The following is a 19774-nucleotide window of genomic DNA, read 5'->3' on the forward strand; positions in this document are numbered from 1 at the left end:
TCCATGAGCGGATTAATCCTGCTTGCTTTTTCTCCATGCCCTTTGGCTGCGCTGTGGCCTGCCCCTCTGGGCCCTACCCACGTTTTTGGGCTAGAGGGGGCATTCTCCACCCCCAGCTCTGACCCAGGCCGGAGGTGGGCCGTTTTCCCTCCCGCTCTTGTACACATGAGGGCCCTTCGTCTTTCTTCTCTGTTCCTTCCTGTCTGGAAGCCATCACGTGGCCCAAGCAGGCCCAGGGTCAGGAGCCTTAAGGTGGAAAGGAACCCAGGTATTCTGAGAGTGCTGGTCTGGGGGGGTTCCAGGAAGAAATACAGACCAGGACTCGAGGGCTCGGGGACAGGGCTCTGGACTGGGGAAACGGTGGAAGAAAGTCCCTCTCCCCTAAGATGGCAAACTCACCAGGCCCAGAGGCAAGTTAACACTGATTTATCTGTCCCGTAACATGGCTGCTCCGGCAGAGCCCGGCAGGGACTGCAGGAGGCTCGGGCAGAGCCGGGCTGGGGCGCAGGAGGCTCAGGCGGACGTGTCAAAGAGGCGGTCGATCATGTCGCCCACCTGCTCCACACGGTACTTGATGTACTTCTCCGGGTTCTTGGTGAAGGGCACGCTGCCATACCTGGCCAGGCGCTGAGGTCAGGGGCAGGCTAGCAGCCTCCCCAGCTCCACCTCAGCCCAAGGCACTTCTCAGCGTGCCCCTGAGTGATGCCCCTGTCTGGCCCCAGAGCAAAGCCCAAGGCACGGGCTCTGTCACCCACACCCTCACGCCCCTCCGTGTTTTCTCGAAGCACAGCGCAGAGACCCAGCAGGGGCAGTGAAGGGCACAGGGCTGGGGAGGTGCAGGCAGAGGGGCTCACCTGTGCAGAAAGGCCCCATAGGTCTCCCTGACAATATTTTTCTGCGCTTGGCGAATCTTGTCTCTCTGCTCCATGTCAGGAATAGCCCAGGCCTTCTGGATCTTGCACAATTCTTCAAGGCCGTCATTGAAACCCTGGCCGCCAAAAAAGGTGGAAATAGAAGCGACCCAAAGACAAAGACTCCAGGCCCGTGTCCCTGCAACAGCAGCAGGGAGCCATGGGTGGAAGGGGACCCCAACTCACCTTGAACCGCTCCTTGATCATCTGCCGCTCCTTGTCCCTTAGCTGGGGGAGGTGAGAGAGGGCAGAGAAAGTGTTCCCCAGAGCAGAACCGCCCGGCCGCTGGCTCCTTCCCCAAATGCCCGAGCCCAGCCCTATCTCCTGCCACCGTGGTGGCCACAGGCATCCTTCGTTCTTCCCATTTTTTCCCAGAGACATGACAAAAAGTATCACACCTGCTAGATGCCCCTTCCCAGCCCAGGCCTTCTGCATACCTTGACTCCCGGTTGGAACACAGGTAGATTCTTCTCAGCGATGTAGTCAGTCACCTTTAACCAGCTGCCGGGTGGGGAGAGAAGCAGAAGGCAGAGCAGGGACAGCTCAGGCTGCTGCTTCCCAGGGGCTGGTTTGTTTTGTTTTGTCCATCTCTGGACCTATTGGGGGAGGGGCGCTCCGCGATCATTAGAGGCGCGGCCACGCAGAGCACAACTGAGATTTTCCCTTGGAAAAAGAAAATGTTGGGGCTGGTGGCTTTCAAAGCTAAGAACAGGAAACAGAATTCAATACATTGAACAAACGCTAGTAGCTGCCCATCGATCTCCTGGAGAATAAAGACGAAGCGGATGAGAAAGGAGGGCGGAAGCAGAGGACAGACAAAGCGAGCAGGAGGGACACTGCTCACATGAAGAAACACCAGGGGAAACACACAAACCGAGGAGAGACGGGGATGAGCAGCAGTGGGAGCGCAGCAAGCTCAAGTGCTCTCGCGACCTTGCTCTTTGCCCGGCCTCATGTCCCCACACCCGTGAGGCAGCCTCTGGATTCTTCTTAGCCTGTGCCCTTGGCACCCCACCCTCTGGAGAAGCTGCCATAGCAGCCCCCGGGGAGCAGGTGGCGGTAGAGGGGGGCTCCCCTCTCCGTCCTGTCAGTGTGGTTAAACAGCAAGCGGAGCACTGGGCCCATGGGGGGAGCACTCCCCCGCCCCTGACCCACTCTGAGTGAAGCTTGGGTAGGAAGAGTGAGTGAAGGATTCGAGTCTGGGGGTGAGGGGCCCACCTGCGCTGGTAGGTCTGGATCTGCTGCTCGATGTGCTCCCGGTAGGAGCGCTCAGCAGTCTTCTGGGTCACGGCCACCAGCTGGATCAGCTCAGACCTGGGGCGGGGGAGTGGGGAGGGAGCAGAGGGGGACCAAACTGGTTTTCGGGGCCCATAAGGCTGCTGGTCTCCACAGCAGCACCCGCGGGGCCTGCCCCACACTGCCCCAGGTCCTGGGACTCCCAAGAGGCAAAGCGCTGCCCTCCCCACCTGGCCAGGCAAAGGGCACTGGGTGGGGGCAGGGGGGAGCCACACGTGTGCGCACAGGCCCCCTGCAGCTACTCACTTCTCCAGGGCCTTGAGGATGTAGTTGTAGTTGTTGTGCAAGAAGATGGCGCTCAGGGCCGGGTCCTCGTACACCTTGGACTTGCTCAAGAGGTTCAGCTGTAGGTTGCCCAGGACCTTACCTGCACGGGGAAGGAGTGGCGACGTCCGCGGGCAGTCTGACCAAAACCACCCCGGTCCCTGGCCCTTGAACCAAGTCCAGCCCTTGTCCTTGTCCCTTCTAACCTCAGACTCCACAAGCCTCAGGAGCCCTCTGCCTGGCCCTGCTCAGCCCCACAACGGGAAGTTAAGTTACGATTCCCAAGGTCACGGAGGGGGCTTGGGAGTGGTCAGGGAGCAGCAGGAGGGCACAAAGGAAGGGAGGGGAAGGCGAGGAGGTGGGCGCAGGGGGCTGCGAGCCAGCACTCACAGATGTAGGTGCTCAGCAGACGCTTGCTGAACTCGGAGCTGTAGCTGGTGGCGGAGGAGCTGGTCTCTGGGAGGAGAGAAGACCTGTTATTGCAGCCGGGGCAGCAGCCAGGACCCTCTCTGGCCTTCCTTCAGCCCTGGAAGCGGCTGTGCAAGCCCTGGGAGGGGCCCCTGAGCCTTCCTCGGGCCGACTGGAGGCAGAGGCGCTCGGGAGTGGGGCTGCTGAGCTGCTGGGCTCCTGCTGCTGCGGGGAGAACAGCTTCGGCCTCTTCCTAGAACCCAGGCCAAGCCCCTCGCCCCTGACAGTGACGGGAAGGGGAATGAGCTGGCCTGTGTTCAGCAGGAAGGGCGGCAGGACAGAGTAGTATGCCCCCGGCCCCCAGCCCTGACTCAGGCCGGGTGCTATCTACTCCCAGGCCCATTTATCCCACTGTGGGCTCCCCACAGCCTCTCCCGCTTCTCCCACACTGGGCTCCTCTGCACCAGCAGGAGGGTGGTGGTGTCTGAGGAAGGAGGGGGAGGCAGGTGCTGGGATAGCCTGGGGGGGCGTAGGCTGGGTGCCACCCGGATAAGCTCAGCATCAGAAAGTGGCCCTGCAGGGAGCTGAGAGTTGGGAGCGCCCCGAAGAAACTCATGTCCCCCCGACCCTGCTCCCCACTAGGTCCTGAGTCTGTCCAGATGCCTCCGTCCCCAAGAAAACTCACCCATGGGGTTTCAGAGGGGTAGGATGGGGCTGCAGAGCCCTGCTGCTTACCTCGGGGGTCTAAAGGAATATTGTATGTGTCCCCAAGAACTACGGAGTGAAAGGCGGCGCACTCAGAGGGGAAGGGAGAGACAAAGAAGGAAAAAGACGCAAAGTGCAAACACAGGTTAGAGACCGGGTCCCCAGAGTCCGGCAGACCCCACCCCATGACAGCCGGAACACAGACAGCAGGACACACCCCAGCTGGACCCCTGAAGGTGAGGGAGCACGAAGCCAAGAGGGGATCTGGACAACCGCAGGCCAGAGGCCGCTCCTGGCTCCCTCGCCCCCAAAATGGAGCGGGGGGACGGCCCGGGGACCCAAACAAGGTGGGTTGGGTCTCGGAACTCAGAAACGCCAACGTCCCTCCATGCCGACCTCCCCAGCTCCAGTGCCAGGGCAGCGGTCCGAGGGAAGACACCGGGCCGGCCGTGAGACAGCAGCCCACAGAACGGGCAGCTGGGTGACTAAGCGGGAGGACAGGCGAACGCAAGAGCCGGTGGAGGAACGCGGAAGGTGGGCCAAGGCCGGCGGGCCGCCCTCGAACCAGGGAGTGCCGCTCTCCGGGGTGAGGACGGCGGAAGGAGTGAGGAGGGAGGAGGTCGGGTCAGAAAAGGAACAGTCAGACCCCACTCCGCCGGCGGGGGTTTTCTCTCCCGGGGTGGCCAGTCACCCCACGTCTCCAGACAAGAGGGAGGAGTCAGGGACGGGTGGAGAGCCCCACTGGGAGGTGCCAAGTACCTTGGGAGGCCAGCATGGCCCCTGCCGTCTCTTGGAAGTCTAGGAGCTGCTGTAGGAAGAGGATGGCCTGTGTGGGGAGAAAACAGGTCCAGGAAGAAGGTCAAGGGCAGGACCTCAAGGTCAAGGTCACCTCCAAAACACAGCCCCTAGGACCATTCCACAGCAAGTGCAGGGCCAGGGGTCTGCCACGTGAAAAGGGTGGTTGCAAGCTTCCTGCCCTCCTGGAGACGCCAAGGACTGCCATCCATCCAGCCACCAACACGCTGGCTCTGGGCCAGGCCGGGCCCCTTTCCCTCCCCAGGCGACCTTGGGCAGCACCTACGTTGCTTGTGAGCTCGTGCACGGTGCCGTCCTTGGGCATGTTGTATTCCTTGTCTGGATCATTCTGTGGAAAGAACAGCCCAGCTTCCTGAACCTGCTCCCAAGGCCTTGGGCCCCACCCCAAGCCCCGGGCAGTCTGCTCTTGGTGCCACCTCCTGGTAGACAGGGGTCAGGGCGCCCCTGAGGCAGGTGGGCTGGAGAGATGGGACAGGAAAAATGGGGCAGGAGTGTCACCCTTGCGGGCTCCGGAGCCCCCAAGGAAAGAAAGGGCGGCGAGTGGGTACTGCCAGGAGACTAGCAGCCCCTCTGGGCAGCCCGCCCTCTGCAGGAGCTCCGGAGCGGTCCTGCCCACAGCTCCTAGGGCCGCAGGTGGCCCCAGAGAGCGGGAGAGCACCTTGATGTTGTCAGCAAAGTCCTCCAGGGCCTTGGCTCCAACGGTCTCCATGGAGGTGATGAGGCCGGGCAGCTTGTTCTTGGTGCTGGCAGCCGTACCCTGAGGAAGCACACAGCTGCAGAGCGGACCTGCTCCTCGCCAGCCGCTCCCCTGCCCCGCACCGCAGGGCCTCCCCTCCTGTCCTGTCACCCCGCGACTGGGTCCCCTTGCCCAGGGCCCTGCAGAAGCTGCTTCCGTGCAGCTTTGGAGCAGAGGTGCGAGGGTGGAGAAGGCGGTTCCCCCTCCCTGGGTCCCCAAGGGTCTTCCCACCCACATACCTGGAGCACCTGGTCAAACTCGGGCTTGGTCTGCTTCAGGTGCCGCAGGATGGGGAAGACGGCGAGCACGGCGGCGAAGTCATGCCGGGCGACGGCCTTCCGGGCCGCGGACACGATGTTCTCCCCTTCGAGCATCAGCCCGTCCAGCGCATCCTGCGAAAGCAGAGCAAGGACGTGGCTCACGGAGGGGGCGGAGTGGTGACAGCTGCCTCCTAGGGACGGTCAGGGCCGCCGGAGGGGCTGGGGGAAGCCAGCATGGCCCAGCAGGGGACAGCGACCCCCCCCCCACCACACACACACATGGTGGGGGTGGCTATAGCTGAAGGCTACTGGACGGCAGCTCTGGCCCGAACCCCAGCTTCCGCAGCGGCAGGTTTGCGGGGACATCTGGTCAGTCGGGGCCCAGGAGCATGGTGGGGATCCCCACGCCTGGGGATCCAGGCAGCACCTGGATCAGGGAGTCAAAGGTCTTTTTCTGATGGTGCTCAGGGATGACGTCCATCAGCAGCTGGTACTCGCTCTGGGCCAGCTTGACGAAGGCACTGGCGCAGTGAATGTAGGCGTCGGTCTCCACGTCCAGCGCGTCGTCTCTCCCTGGGGGGACAGCAGTGCCCCTGAGCTGCTGGTCTGGAGGCTGCTGCTCTCCCTGCTGGGGGGGCATGCGTCTCCCCAGCTCCTGGCCTGCAGCCCCGGCTGGCAGCAGATGGGGGGAGGAGGCGGACTGTTCTGGCAGAAAGCTGAGAGGATTCCAGCAGGCCTGACGGCTTCGAAGGAAAAAACAGGGCTGCAATCCAGCCTTTGTCCTGGCTTCAGTTTCAGCTCTGCCAGACAGTGCTCATGTCCCAGAGCATCAGGTACTAAAGACGCTGGGGAGACGGATGGAGAGAGGGAAGACGGATGGAGAGAGGGAAGAGTCCTACATCGGCTTCTTGGCTACGGTGTACCTGTCCCCAGGACTGAGGATTCTGAATCGTACTAGAAAATGGACGGCCAGGGCTGGGTGAATGGCAGTGCCCACGTCAAGGTGGCAGGCACCCTGGTCACCCATCGGAGAAAATGCCAGGCCACTGCAGGCAGTTCTCAGCCCCACCAGACCTTCTGGAATGTCTAAGAAGGCAGTGGGCTATGGCCTAGGAGGCTAGCTGGCATGGGGTCAAACTTTGAGAAGGGGCCATGAGTCCCAGAAAGGGAGGGCTTCTTGCTGGTCAGCTGCCCCAGGAGACCCAGGGCCCACTAGCGGAGGCTGGGGCAGGGGGCGCCCCCAGGCAACCTGGTCCCTCAAGCAAAGGAACGGGCTCCGAGTCAGAGCTGTTGTTGGAGTCGGATGTCAGGGCTCCCTGCTCTCCAGGGAGCCACCTTCCAAGGAGCGGCAGCTTCTCCCCTTGGCCCAGGCCCTGAGAGCCAGGCACACACGCCCATCTGGAGAGAGACAAGGAGACCTAGTGCCCAAAAGAGAGACTTGAGAGAGAGAGGCAAACAGGGCTGGCTCATCTTCAGAGCAGAGCCCTCCGGGGACCTCTGCCAAGGCAGCGGCGGCTGCCCTCGGGCTGGGCTGCGGTACTCACCAGCCAGCGGCCCGTGCTTGTCGTTCAGGGCCTCGGACAGGTGCTTAACTCGGAAATCATGCTCGTGACCTAGCGAGACGTCGGCCGTACAGACACAAGCAGCATTTATCCAAGGGCCGGGTGGGCTGCCCCTCGGGGACAGGGAAGAAGCCCTCGATCTCCAGGAGGGGACGTGAGATGGGGCGGGGGCAGGGGAAGGGGCGCCGGAGAGGGCTCTGAGCCCCTCCTCTGCTGCGGACCACCTTGGGAACAGCCATTTCAAGCCTGACTTGCAGTGCCCCAGACCGTCCTTGAGAGCTGGTTCTCTAATCCCGAGGCCAAGAGAGAAGCCTGCGGGACGACCAAGGAAGGTTCTGGAGAGCTTCCGGCAGCTGCGGAGGGTCTGATGCTCGGCCCCAAGGGGTCTACCCACATCACCATATTTAGGGATGGCCTGGAGGCCCAGGCCAGCTTGGTCCCGCCACTGCTGGTCTGAGCGTGAAAGGGCTGCCCGTGACAAAGAACTTTCTCTGAGTTCAAATAGGAGACAAGGACAGAGACAGGGAGGGAATGGGTAGGAAGCCTCAGGGAGGGCAGAGCTGCCGTCAGCCAGATAGGACCAGGCCAAGGCCACGACACCTGCCCCCGTGCCAGCTGGAAGGAGTGGCACCAGGGACCTGCTGTTCCCACCCCCGCTGCCCTCTCTGGGACTCTCCCGCGGCCCTCCTGGGGGCTTGGAGGCTCTGCCCTGCCACGAGAGTGGACACAGGGTGGAGGAGGAGGGAACAGGAGAAGAACACAGGGTGATTACCTTCCAGAGGAATGAGGTTAGAGCCCCCCTTTTTCCCATCTAGACCATGCTGGGAATACTGTTTCAGAAGGTTCTGAGCCTTACGGATCGTCCCTGTCACCAGAGCCACACAGAGAGGAGACAAGAAGACCTAGGAAATGAGCGAGAGAAAACAGCAGCAGGCCTCCACCTGCCCACCCCCCCCCAGCCCCACACCCGGCCCCCCAACAGTGAGCATGCCCACACGCTGTCTCTCCAGCAGGCCCCTTCCAGGACCGCCGGAGGCGCTGCACAGGGACAAGGAGGAACGGGCACGGGGTGTGCCCCACGTGGGCTCCTGATTCTGCTCCTGACCCTCACCGCTCTGGGTCTGAGTTCTCTTTAGGAAGCGCAGTGGGTAAAGGAGATGAGATGGGCCAAAAAGCCCATCAGGAGAAGCCCAAAATAAAAGACAACTACTGAGTGCCATGTAAGTTGGACCAGACTGGGGCTCCGGATGGAGGAGCTGGTGATGACATTCTCACACCCAGAGGGCACAGCCAAGCTGGCAGAGTCTGGGGATCCTCTGAGGCCGATAGAGGCCCATGGTCCGGCCCGAAACACTAGTAGGAGTCAGAGTTCCTGGGCATGCTCAGTGCTGGGACGTGGACACACGGAGGTCGACGGAAAGCAGAGCCCGGGAGCTGGTGAGACGGGACTGAGCTTCCTGGGAGAGCGGTGCCCAAGACAGAAGGCTTGGAAACCCTGAGGCAGCCTGGCCCCATGCACCAAAGCCACCTGAACCCCCAAAGCAATCAGAGAAAACTCAGAAGCTCGGCTGGGGGTTCACGGAAGCCACCACACAGAGCCGGAGGCAGGACGGTAGACAGGGGACATGCTTCCGGCATGGAGGAAAAAAACAACAGTTAGTATCACAAGTGAAGTCAACAAAAACAAAATCCCAATGCCTACAGCCTCCGGGGTCAGCCACCCCTGTGGGAATGAGACATCTCAGGGCAGGAAAGGGGGAGATAAAATAGCATTTAAAAGAGACGAGGATAGCTGCTTTGTTAATAAAATGCACTGGGAGCAGGGAGGAGGCCCCCACACGGAACTCTGGTCTGTCTTCCCTGGAGACTCCTGCGTCCCCCGACCCCCAGCCGTGTCCCGGAACAAAGTGAGGCTGCCTGGTTCTGGCAGTTCCCCAAAAAGCTGGGGGAGAAGGGACAAGGTCTGGAGTAGCTTTCTGTTTAGAGCATGTGACAATCAGCTACTAATGACCAAGTTCAGGACCCCGGCTCGGCATCTGCCTCCCCGTGTTCTCCCCATTCAGTGAGCAGTCCTGCTAATGAGCGAATCAGATTCCTGCCCCACAGCCGACCGGCAGCAGATGGGCTCACACAGGGACCTTGAGGAGGCTCGCCGGCTCACGGGCGTGGACGGGGACCGAGGACACTGATCGGGCAGCCGTCAAACCCATCAGGTGCCCAATGACCACGGAGACGCTGAGACTGGTATTAAACTGCCAACCGACTGAGGCCTCCCTTGCTCCTCTTCTCTGAGCCAGGAGCAGATGGGTCCCAGGGGCCTGGCTCCCTAGTTCCCACATCAGTACCGACCCCTGGCTGCTGAAGACTCTGGGAATTCTGCAGCAAGCACAGGAATCCTCAGAGCCTGAGTCTTCCTCCGTGGCCCATAAGCCAAGGACAGCCTAGGCCCACTGCGAGCTCTGCCACGGCCAGCCGACACCCCGGGGGCGGTATAGACCAGGTCTGCCCCCCCCCCGGGGCCTATCAGAGAAGAGATGGGGAAGAGAGCCCAGACCAGCTGAGGCAGGCAGTCTCACGGCCTCGCGGAGGGAGACAGCCCCTGCCCAACGCACAGGGCCGGACCGACGGAGTGCCAGCAGCCTTGGCCCAGCAGGCGGGCTCAGCATAGCGGTAGGAGCAGGTTTTTAGGTGACGGCCAGAAGACCCACGCCGGAAGGGAGAAGGCGGTGCACCTCCTGCTGGGGCCACCAGTCCTCTGCTCGCTTGGGACCCTGAGGGCAGCTTTCTCCAAACCCCAGTTAAAGGCCGGAGCAGGAGCAGGCGCTCTCTGAGGAGCACGGGCAAGAAACACTCTCCCCACAACGCTGTCATGAGGGCTGGGTCCCAGTGGCCACGCCGGGTGTGTTCCCGCAGCCACAGCTCGGCAGGGTGGGCTAAGGTACAAGCAGCCCCTGGCTCTCGAGCTTTCTCTGCCTGGTGCTGCTCACAGCAGCCCCTCGCCCTAGCTTCTCCAGACTGCGGCGGACACACGGAGACGTGACCCCTGGAGCATGGAGCCTCAGCAGATGGGGAGTCACCTGCTTTCTGTCCTCTGTACCTACAGCCGGGGGTCACTGTGAGGACAAGCTCTGGAAGGGCCGACGCCGCGAACCCCAAGGCAGCTGAAGGCGACGCAGGTCCCACACAGCCTTCCGGCGGGGGCTGAATGGGCCGGGGTGCCGGCTCACCTGGCCTCTTGATGGGCTTCTTGGTGGGCGTGTCTTTCCTCTTGTTGGGGATGGCGGGGGAGTAGGGAACCCCAGAGGAAGAACTGCTCTTCCGGAAATGCTCCTTCAGGCCCTTGATGGAGCGGTCTAGCTGGCTGGAGCGAATCTGGTAGTAGACGTTCATGAAATCTGAGGAGAGAGGTGGGGACAGCTGTGGCAGCTGGGGTCCCTGCCTCTCTTTCCCCTCTAGATGCAGTGGGCAGGACAGTAGCAGAGCCCACCATCTCGGTTTGCTAACTCATTCCTAGCATCTGCTGTGGCTCCCAGCTACCCACGTAGCCTTGTCCCAAATCAAGCCATCTTAAAAGGGGGGAGAAAAACAATAGAGCTGCTAATTAAATTTCGAAGGTAAAGTTCTTTGAAATAAAGTTCTTTGAGATAACAAACATAAAATTAGGGGCACCCAGGAGGCTCAGTGGGTTGAGCGTCTGACTCTTGATTTCAGCTCAGGTCAAGATCTCACAGGTTGTGATATGGAGCCCTGTGTTGGCCTCCAGGCTTAGTAGCTAGTCTACACGAGCCTCTCCCTTTGTGCCTCCCCAGGGTATGTGCGCACACCCTCTCTCTCTCAAACAAATAAATAACATCTTTTTAAGAATAAATAAACATCGAGATCCACCTTGGTAAGGGGTCAAAGGATGTGAGCGATTTACTGGAGGCAAAGAGACAACAAAAGGCAGTGAATGAAAAACACTATGTCTTCAGCCATTCGTGACATGCAAATTTTTTAAAAAAAGGACCACGGCAGCCCCAGCTAAGATAAATAAAATGAATAAGAGGGAGCCTTGGGACCCCTGATGGCTCTTTGGACTGGCCCCGCCCACCGGGGGAGGAGCTGCAATGGCAGAAGGTTACAAACCTGTTTGGTCACTTCTTTTTTCTTTTTTTATATAATGTATTATTTGCCCCAGGGGTACAGGTCTGTGAATCGTCAGTCTTACACATTTCACAGCACTCACCATAGCACATACCTCCCCAGTGTCCATCACCAGCCACCCCATCCCTCCCCCGCACCCTCCAGCAACCCTGTTTGTTTCATGAGATTAAGAGTCTCTTAAGGTTTGTCTCCCTCCCGATCCCATCTTGGTTCATTTTTTCCTTCTCTATCCTCCCATCCCCCCTCCCGCCCTGCCTCTCAGATTCCTCATATCAGAGAGATTTAATAATTGTCTTTCTCTGATTGACTTATTTCGCTCAGTGTAATACCCTCTAGTTCCATCCACGTTGCAAATGGCAACATTTCATTTTTGGGAGTTTTTTTGATGGCTGCATAAGTATTCCACTGTAAATATATATACACCACAGCCATTCATCTGCTGATGGGCATCTGGGCTCTTCCCACTGGTCGGCTGTGGTGGGCATTGCTGCTATACCATTTGGCCACTTCTACCTGATAGTTGCGTCTTTGAGAAAACACCCAAAGAACTCCCTACGTAAGGAAAGCGTCCACACAGGTACGTTCGTAACAGGACTATCTATCAATACTCAGAACACTGGAGAATCCAAAAATGCAAACAGACCGGGAAATACTCCATTTCAGCAGTTCCCAACCAATGTGTTCCAAGGAACCCCAGGGTAAAAATATGGGCCGAAGCACAGGGGTCTGGAGGTGTCCACTGGCCTCCCTCTTCTCCCTAAAATTCTCCTGCTGAGCCCACAGTCCCCCAAAGTGCTGCTTTGGAGCCGTGGACGTGTTCACACAGTCACGTAAGCTATAGGTTTACTGCTCGTATTATCTTTTCCTACTAAACTTTATGAAAAAAAAAAAATCCAGGTGGATTAAAGAAATAAAGGGGACTGGAGAGCACTGCGTCTGGCCCTGCCACCTGCGTCCCCTCACCTTGGTTGCGGCCGTACTCCACCAGCCAGCGGGCGATGCGGATCACGTCCTGGAGCACTCCCTCGGGCAGGTGCTCCAGGGGCACCTCCTCTTGGACCTCCAGCTCATCCTCGCCGCTGATCAGATCCAGGATGAGCACAGGGGACACGACCTTGCTGTGCCTGGTCATCAGGCTGCGGAACTCGGACTCCAGAGACTCCTTCCCGCGCTCAAAAAGCAGCTTCTATGGGGACAATGGGAGGAAGGTAGGGAGAGGGCTCGGCTCTTCAGCCTCCAGGGGCCCCTCCTCTGCCTTCCCTTCCTTCCATGCAGAGAGGAAACACCAGGAAGCCCTCGCTGCTTCTGTCTTTGCCCTGCGGTCCCTCAACATGCATGTTCACACGTGAAACATGACACACGGGCTTCACAAGTTTTACAAGACACACGGGCTTCACAAACATGGGCCGATGATTTTCCTGCTGGGCCATTACTCTGTTTTCTTGTTAGAAAAGGGTTCGTAAGAGGAAACAAAAATAGATCAATGGAACTATGTCGCGTGAAAAACTTCGGTTCTGCAAGGGACACCATCAAAAAAGGGAAAGGACAGTCCACAGGATGAGAGAGAACATAGGCAAATCATACACTGGATAAGAAACAGCCAGCCAGAACACACGAGAGAACAGAAAACATGCGTCCACAAGAAAGAGAACACGTGAGGGCTCGCAGCAACATTATTTATAAATGCCAGAAAGTGGAGTGTCCAGCAAGTGGCGAATGTGGTCTCTCCACACCATCTGACGTTCCTCAGCCAAACCATGAACAAAGCATTGACACACACCACTGTGTGCCCGAATCTTCAAAACGTTATGTGAGGTAAAAGGCGGCAGACATGGAAGGTCACATATTATATGATTCCATTGCTATGAGAAGCCCGGAACAGACAAATCTGGAGGAACAGAGTGCAGACCAGTGACTGGCAGAGGCTATGTGACTGGGGAAAGGAGCTGAGGTTTGGGGCTCTTGTTTGGGTGATGAAAGTATTCTCGAACTGGTTCCAGGGGTCCCGTGCCACTCAGTGATTATGCTAGAGCCACTGAGTTGCCTCCTCTAAGTGAGCAAACGTAATGGCAAGTGAGTTATATCTCAATAAAGATGTCTCCGAAACGAGAAAGGAAGGAGTTGGAGTGTCCTTGCTTGACGAGGAGGATGTGCTCTCGGGGAGACGTATGGCTCACATGTCCTGTACTCTCTGTCTCCACCCCACCCCCAAGTTCTAGTCCGGCTCTTTACTCTCCAACCCAAACTTGGCAGTGACCCCCCCAAAACAAAGTTCTCTAAGCCCTGACACCCCAAACTCAAGACAGCCCCCGCCCCACGCTGCAGTGCACTGATGACACTGGGGTGTCCCCACTGGTGACTCGTGTTGATCCCACTGTCCTTCTAGGCAAGGAGGCGGGGCCGTAGGTGGTCAGAGACCACTGGCTGGATCCCAGCCACTGTCATACCCAGTGTGACATGCGAATGTCCTCATTTCCGTCACAGAGCCTGATGGCAGAAACTCTGGGAAGTGCTGCTCTGAACAAAAGCTTTCTCGGTTGGAGAAAGGCCAGGTTCTCATCTTCCATTTCTCAGCTTACTCCCTCTTCTGGGTGACACACACACACCCAGGGTGAGAACTGTGGTGCCACCAGGAGGATGTGCCCGGTGACTGGGTCCGAGCTGGCCCTTCCTCTAGTATTCTTCCCGCTCTGGGAGGCCGGGGCTCATTTCTCCTGTGTGCATTCTCCCCTTCCCTCAGTGCCTTGAGTAAATCTCACTTCCCAGCCTTACCCCACCTTGCTCTGGTCACCTACAGCCTCTGATACTGAAACGCAAAGACAGAAAACAGCAAGTCAAACATGAAAACAGGAATGCAGGTTCCGACAGTAGTCAAGTTCACAGAGACAGAAAGGAGAATGATCGTTGCCAAGGGCCGGAGGAAGAGAGGGACAGTGTTTAGTGAGTTTCATTCTGGGAAGATGGAAAGAGTTCTGGAGACAAATGGCGGGAGCGGCTACACATCGCCAATGCGACTTCATGCCACTGAGCTCTTCACTTACAGGGGTTAAAATGGTAAATTTTATAGTACGCATTTTTCACAACAGAAAAAATACAAATGCACATATAAAAATCAAATGTTAGATTTACATTTGATATGTAATTTAGAGTTGACTTAATTATAAAAATTTATTAAGAATGTATACCTATAATTTCTGAGACAGAAGTCTTAATGCCTGAAGTGCGCATATCGTATTACGTACTACTGTTTCTCCCACTATGTTCTCCTTTAAGAAGGTCCAGTGTCCCTCATGGGACCGGAGCGGGGGACTGGTGTTGCCCAAACCTCCCTCCCGCATTAGCCCGCTGGCCCCTCACCACTTTGTTGAGCTCTGGGCTGTCCGGGCTATTGTCCTGGAAATACTCCACGGCCTTCTGAATCTTGGCCATGCTCCCAAGGTACTCCTCTAGCCTGCCCGTGGGGCTGTCAAGGGAAAGAGCTGCTTCAGCCTGGGCAGATGCAAGATAAACAGGCAGGACCCACTGGTGTTTGAAAGAGAAGAGAATGGACACAGGGGACTCCGGGCTCAAATATATTCAAACCCTCCCTCCTGAAGCCTAGTGTCGCTGGTGCAGGAGGTGTCAGCAATGCGAGCCTCTGGTCCTACTCACCCCTCCCTGATGATTTTCTCAGTGTCACTGGCCACATGGTAGTAGCTGATGACATGGTCCAGGCAGGAGAGAGTCTTCTCAACATTCTCCTGTAGCCGCTGCAGGTTCTCTGTCTGCTTGTGCACGGGGATGATGGAGTTCTCCAGCTTCATAAGACGGCTCTCAAAGGATGACAGGATAGACACCTGCGGGGGACAGCCCAGTTTCAGGACTCAGGCTTGTCCCAGGACTGCTTCCACCCACGCATGAGGTCTTCGGAATTGGCTGCCTTTTCTCTGGTTTTCTTTCTTCCTTTTTTTTTTTTTTTTAAAGATTTTTATTTATTTTGACAGAGAAAGAGAGCACAAGCAGAGGGAGTGGGAGAGGGAGAAGCAGGCTTCCTCGATCCCAGGACCCTGGGATCATGACCTGAGCCAAAGGCAGTTGCTTCACCAACTGAGCCACCCAGGCGCCCCTCCTCTGATTTTCTAGATAATAAAGTCCATGAGGGAAGGGATAGAGTGTCCGTGTTCACCACTGTACCCCCAGCACCTACCATGTGCATAGCACACGGTCCAAATAAACCGGATGAAGTTTGACTTGAAGGCAGACCGTGCATCGAATGAACTCCTTCCAAGATAATCACCGCAGATGGCCTCCCTTCCACCCCCGGAAGCCAAATCTCAATTTCACTTCTCTCTGAAGCTTTCCTAGACTGAACAGGAAGTAGTTTCATACAGAGTAGCCTCAAATGCATTGCTAGTACCTTCAAAACTCTCTCTCTCTAAGGGTGAATCTCCATTACATAAGGACTAAGACTTTATGATTGTGTTCTTAAACACATATTCAAAGTCTGCATCTACTCGATATGAGCTTTTCCAGTCTCCTCTGGAAGTAAGGAAGGAAACTCCTATCTGGTGAGCGCCTGTTGCAGACCAGGTACTAGGCAAGACACGCTCCCGTGCATTGGCTATGACCTGCACAGCCACGCGGGAAGGTTGCCACTGCCTCTGTCAGTAGACGAGTTAACTGAAGCTCAGTGTTACTTATCAGGAGCTACACAGAAATCAGTGGAGGGGGCGCCTGTGTGGCTCAGTTAGGTGTCCGCCTTTGCCTTGGGTCATGATCTGGGAGTCCCGGGGTCAAGTTCCCCATTGTGCTCCCTGCTCAGCGGGGAGTCTGCTTCTCCCTCTACCCTTCACCCTGCTCTCTCTCGCAAATAAATAAATAAAATCATTTTTAAAAGGAAGAAGAAGAAGTAGTAGTAGTGGTGGTGGTGGTGGTGGTGGTGGTGGTGGTGGTGGTGTTGGTGAGGCGAGGCCCAGATCCCAGCTCTGATTTCAAAGCTCCTTCTACCCCTCAGTAGAAGGTTGAAGGCTGAGTTTTCTCTACCCTCAGTAATCTCAGAATCTCAGGCCACCCTGGCTCTCTGATCATCACCCGAATTGAGGACGACACACGACCACCACCCAGCCCCCGTAAGCCAGGCTCGCTAAATGTTTGCAGAAGGAGAGAACGAAGACCGGAGAGCTCGCACCGAAAGCTGAAAGTCTGTGCCAGCAGGAGCTGCGACATCCTCAGAGAAGGGGCAGAAAAAGGGAAGGGAGCTAGGTAAGAGCCACCCCACACAGCTGCTGGAGAAACCCACACATTCCCGCCGTCACCACCCAGGCTCGAACCCGAACCCGGCTCTCCTCCAGTCCGGAGGCCTGTCTGCCCCTCCCACCAGAGAGGTTACTCACCATGTTTTTGGTGAGCTGGTCGCTCTTCTCCAGGCTGTCTCGGATGAAGGACAGCGTCTCCTCCTCCTGGGGGAAGCGGAGGGGGACATATTACAAGAAGCTGGAGGCTAAGAACCTCGCGTCCCGGCCCACGGCCTCGCCCCCAACCCTATCTCCTCGCAGGGAGTGCTCCCTCCTTGCCCGTCCCCCCCCCCCAGTAGACGCCCCGGCCCGGATCTCGGCCCCTTCCCTCACCTGCTCCCCATCCCCAGCCTCACCTGCTTCAGCTTGTCCTCAATCTCCCGCCGCCGGGCGGACGCCTCCTGCGGGGGTATCATCGCTTGGGCCCAGCGGCTCCCACCGCCCAGAACCTTACCTCTGCGTGCCCTCTCGGCTCCCGTCTCTGCCACACCCACTTCCGCCCTTAGCCCCGCCCTGTGGCGCGCTGGTGGTGCCATATTGAGAGTGGCAAGCGGAATTAGGCTTGCGCAGAACCAAGTAATGGGCCGGGGAAGGTGGCCATCTTGAGTGTGGCAAGTGCGGCTAAACCGCCTTGGCAGAGAAGGTTCCCCAGCGGCGTGCTGTCGCTTTCGCCCGCGGGACAGCTGGAGTTCACTTGCGGGCTTCGTGTGGCTTCGACTGCGGCTGGGGAAGACCATAAGTTTGTTTCCCTAGTTCGCATTTTGTGTCCAGGCACGGATATCGCGCTCTCCGCACGCCGCAGCACCGAGCGTGTCACATAGTAGGCCCAGAACGTGTGGCCAGTTGATGAGCTCCTCTAACGCCTCTGCCCAGAGCCTCCTCTAACCACAGCTTCAGGGGAGACGTTCCTGGATCAAGGTTCCTGTGGGGCTGGGGGTTCAGCTTTAACCGTAAGACTCAGCTCCTGCAAAACCTGATGTCACTCCTTCCTCCATTCCTTCCCTGCCCACCCTGCCTCTGGCCCTGGTCCTCGGGGAAGTAAATAGCCGTGTGGCTTTGCTCAGTTCCTCTGTGGGTCCAGCATCCAGGCAGGGGAGGATAGACAACAAGGCATGTGCTCGTGGGTGAGAATATTTTGGGATACCAAGCCCTAGTGTTCCCAAGGCCCCGCCCCAGGACCCACCACATCCAAGAGGAGGAAGAAATGGGACCCAGAGCCTGGAGAGGGATTGGGGAGCTCTTCTGCTGGGGAAGGAGGACCATCTCAGAGATGGTGGGGGGCCAGGAAAGTGGGATTGAAGGAAATCTCCAAGTGCAGCCCTGTTAGAGATGGGGAAGATAAAAAGAGTCATTGTGGGCGGGCACCTGCGATGATTTCACCGAGGCAGTCCTTGTGCAGTCCTGAGGACCAAGGCGAGTGTTTAAACAGTTAGGTGCCACCATACAGAATGAGGGCCTGGAGGGCTACAGTGGAAATGACTCTAGACTCCATAGACCAGCCTAGAGAGCCGCCTTCAGCACCTGCCTCTCTGAACAGCACCTAGCCCAGGGCAGATGCTCAAGAAAGATATTGATCATGTCTTGCTCTAGAAGTCTGAGGATCCCTGTGTTCATGGACGAATACTTTGAACTTGGCACAATATCATTGCATTTTTTGCAAATAAACTACATATCTGTGTGCTTTTTTTGTATTTTCTCAAATCTCTTTCACTAACTGTAATTTGGTAGCCAGCTAACCTGTATCGAGAGCCTTGTTTGTCCATCTCTGTTACAAACACCACCCTTACCCGTTATCTTGTCTAATCCTCACAATAAACTTAAAAGTCAGGCACAGCTGTTGTCTCCCTTCTGCAGATGAGGAAGCTCAGGCTCAGAGAGGTCAGGTGCACTAAGTCAACACAGCTGGCTGGGAGAGGATTAGCCCCCACCCCCCAGGCTGCTCCCCGCCTCCCCATGCTGGGTGGCTCAGGAGTGTTGTTTGCTGCTATGCAAAACCACTAATCTGATTTTCAAGAAAACCCGTTGTAAAAAACAGGTTCTATTTATGACAATCCCATCTAGTAAAAGGTAAACAGAATGAAAGATGAGCTTAAATTATTCTCCTCTCTCTTTCTTTCAAATAATAAAATCTTTTTAAAAAATGGGGGCCCGGTGGCTCAGCCAGTTCAGTGTCTGCCTTCAGCTCAAGTCATGATCTCAGGGTCCTGGGATTAAGCCCCGTATTGGGCTCCTTGCTCACTGGAAAGTCTGCTTCTCCCTCTCACCCTCTCTCTCTCTCAAATAAATGATTAAAATATTAAAAAAATAAATTATGTTCATCCCAATGTCAGGCATGTGCTGACAAGTAGACACTGATGAAGTCGAAGCTGTCCTTCCCCAGCTACGCTCAGCACAGGCTGCTTTAGCAAAAGTAAAAGAGGAGCAAGTGGCATATCAGTTACAGCCACAGGAGCCTTGCTTCTCACTCGGAAACTTGTGCGGAGCACAAAGGTGGCAATCATAGCCAGGCCCCCCACTGCCCAGTCACAGAGATCCTCTTCCCAGGGGAAAGGAGGGTGGTTGAGCTCTCTCCCCCAACAGTGCATTCATTTGTTTGGTAGCTTCCTAATTCCAGACGTTGGAATTCATCGGTGTTCGTCCTGGGGAACCAGGTGTATAATTCCTCCAAATGTTTCCTGGGCCCAGAACATTTGTATGCTGGGACATATGCCTATGGCTGGAATTACAGCATCGGAAATACAGCTGACTCACTGCAAAACAGGAAAACACAAACTCCAAAAACAGTAAGTAAATGGATGATTCAGTTTCTCTAGTTTCTAAAGGTAATGAGTTAAAATTACCTTTCCATTAAAACACTTCTAAGGAAACAAATTTTCCTTTTTTTGGTAATGATCAAAAGTAGTCTGTCTTGCTCACTGAGAAACCACCAGCCATTAACAGTGCCATCCGACAGAGTGGTCAGGAGGGTGTTTTTTCTTTTCTTTTCTTTGAACTCCTCGCAGATATAAAATGAGAGAAAGGACCAAGGTGCCCAGAGCCCAGGGGTGGGCAGCCTTTCATGTGCTTTCTTATAAGGAAGACAGTGCAAAGGATAGATTAGCTTCGAAACACCTGAGGGCACAAACCTATGTTTGGTTTTCAAACTATTTTTTTCCCAAAGATTTTATTTATTTATGACACAGAGAGAGAGATCACAAGTAGGCAGAGAAGCAGGCAGAGAGAGAGGTGGGAGCAGGCTCCCCGCTGAGCAGAGAGCCCGATGTGGGGCTTGATCCCAGGACCCTGAGATCATGACCTGAGCCAAAGGCAGAGGCTTAACCCACTGAGCCACCCAGGTGTCCCCTATATCTTGATCATCTTTCTTTATCAATATCAGAGATCTCCTGCATCCTTTGCCCAG

The 19774-nt window shown here is 56.6% G+C and overlaps 1 protein-coding gene across 8 annotated transcripts; it reads right to left on the reverse strand.

Moving 5' to 3' along the window:
• Nucleotides 1–410: 410 nt before the first annotated feature.
• On the reverse strand, nucleotides 411–18199 carry EXOC7 (exocyst complex component 7). 8 transcript variants are annotated; one of them, XM_082705214.1, is made up of 21 exons: nucleotides 16731–16870; nucleotides 16474–16539; nucleotides 14753–14937; nucleotides 14459–14564; nucleotides 12065–12287; nucleotides 10186–10353; nucleotides 7731–7823; nucleotides 6941–7009; nucleotides 5824–5969; nucleotides 5376–5528; nucleotides 5059–5157; nucleotides 4666–4728; nucleotides 4344–4410; nucleotides 3615–3653; nucleotides 2862–2927; nucleotides 2454–2574; nucleotides 2130–2225; nucleotides 1349–1412; nucleotides 1098–1139; nucleotides 855–988; nucleotides 411–616 (listed from the first exon to the last, which is right to left on the reverse strand). In XM_082705214.1, the coding sequence occupies exons 1-21, from the start codon at nucleotides 16788–16790 to the stop codon at nucleotides 514–516; spliced, it is 2163 nt and encodes a 720-aa protein (XP_082561340.1). In that variant the 5' UTR covers nucleotides 16791–16870; the 3' UTR covers nucleotides 411–513. The 8 variants fall into 8 exon arrangements, with proteins under 8 accessions (XP_082561340.1, XP_082561341.1, XP_082561343.1 ...); XM_082705215.1 differs by lacking the exon at nucleotides 3615–3653 and having other exon boundaries at nucleotides 16731–18199; XM_082705217.1 differs by lacking the exon at nucleotides 7731–7823.
• Nucleotides 18200–19774: the final 1575 nt, after the last annotated feature.

This window comes from Mustela nivalis (genome assembly GCF_964662115.1).
Source record: "Mustela nivalis genome assembly, chromosome: 17".
Taxonomy (NCBI): Eukaryota; Metazoa; Chordata; class Mammalia; order Carnivora; family Mustelidae; genus Mustela; species Mustela nivalis.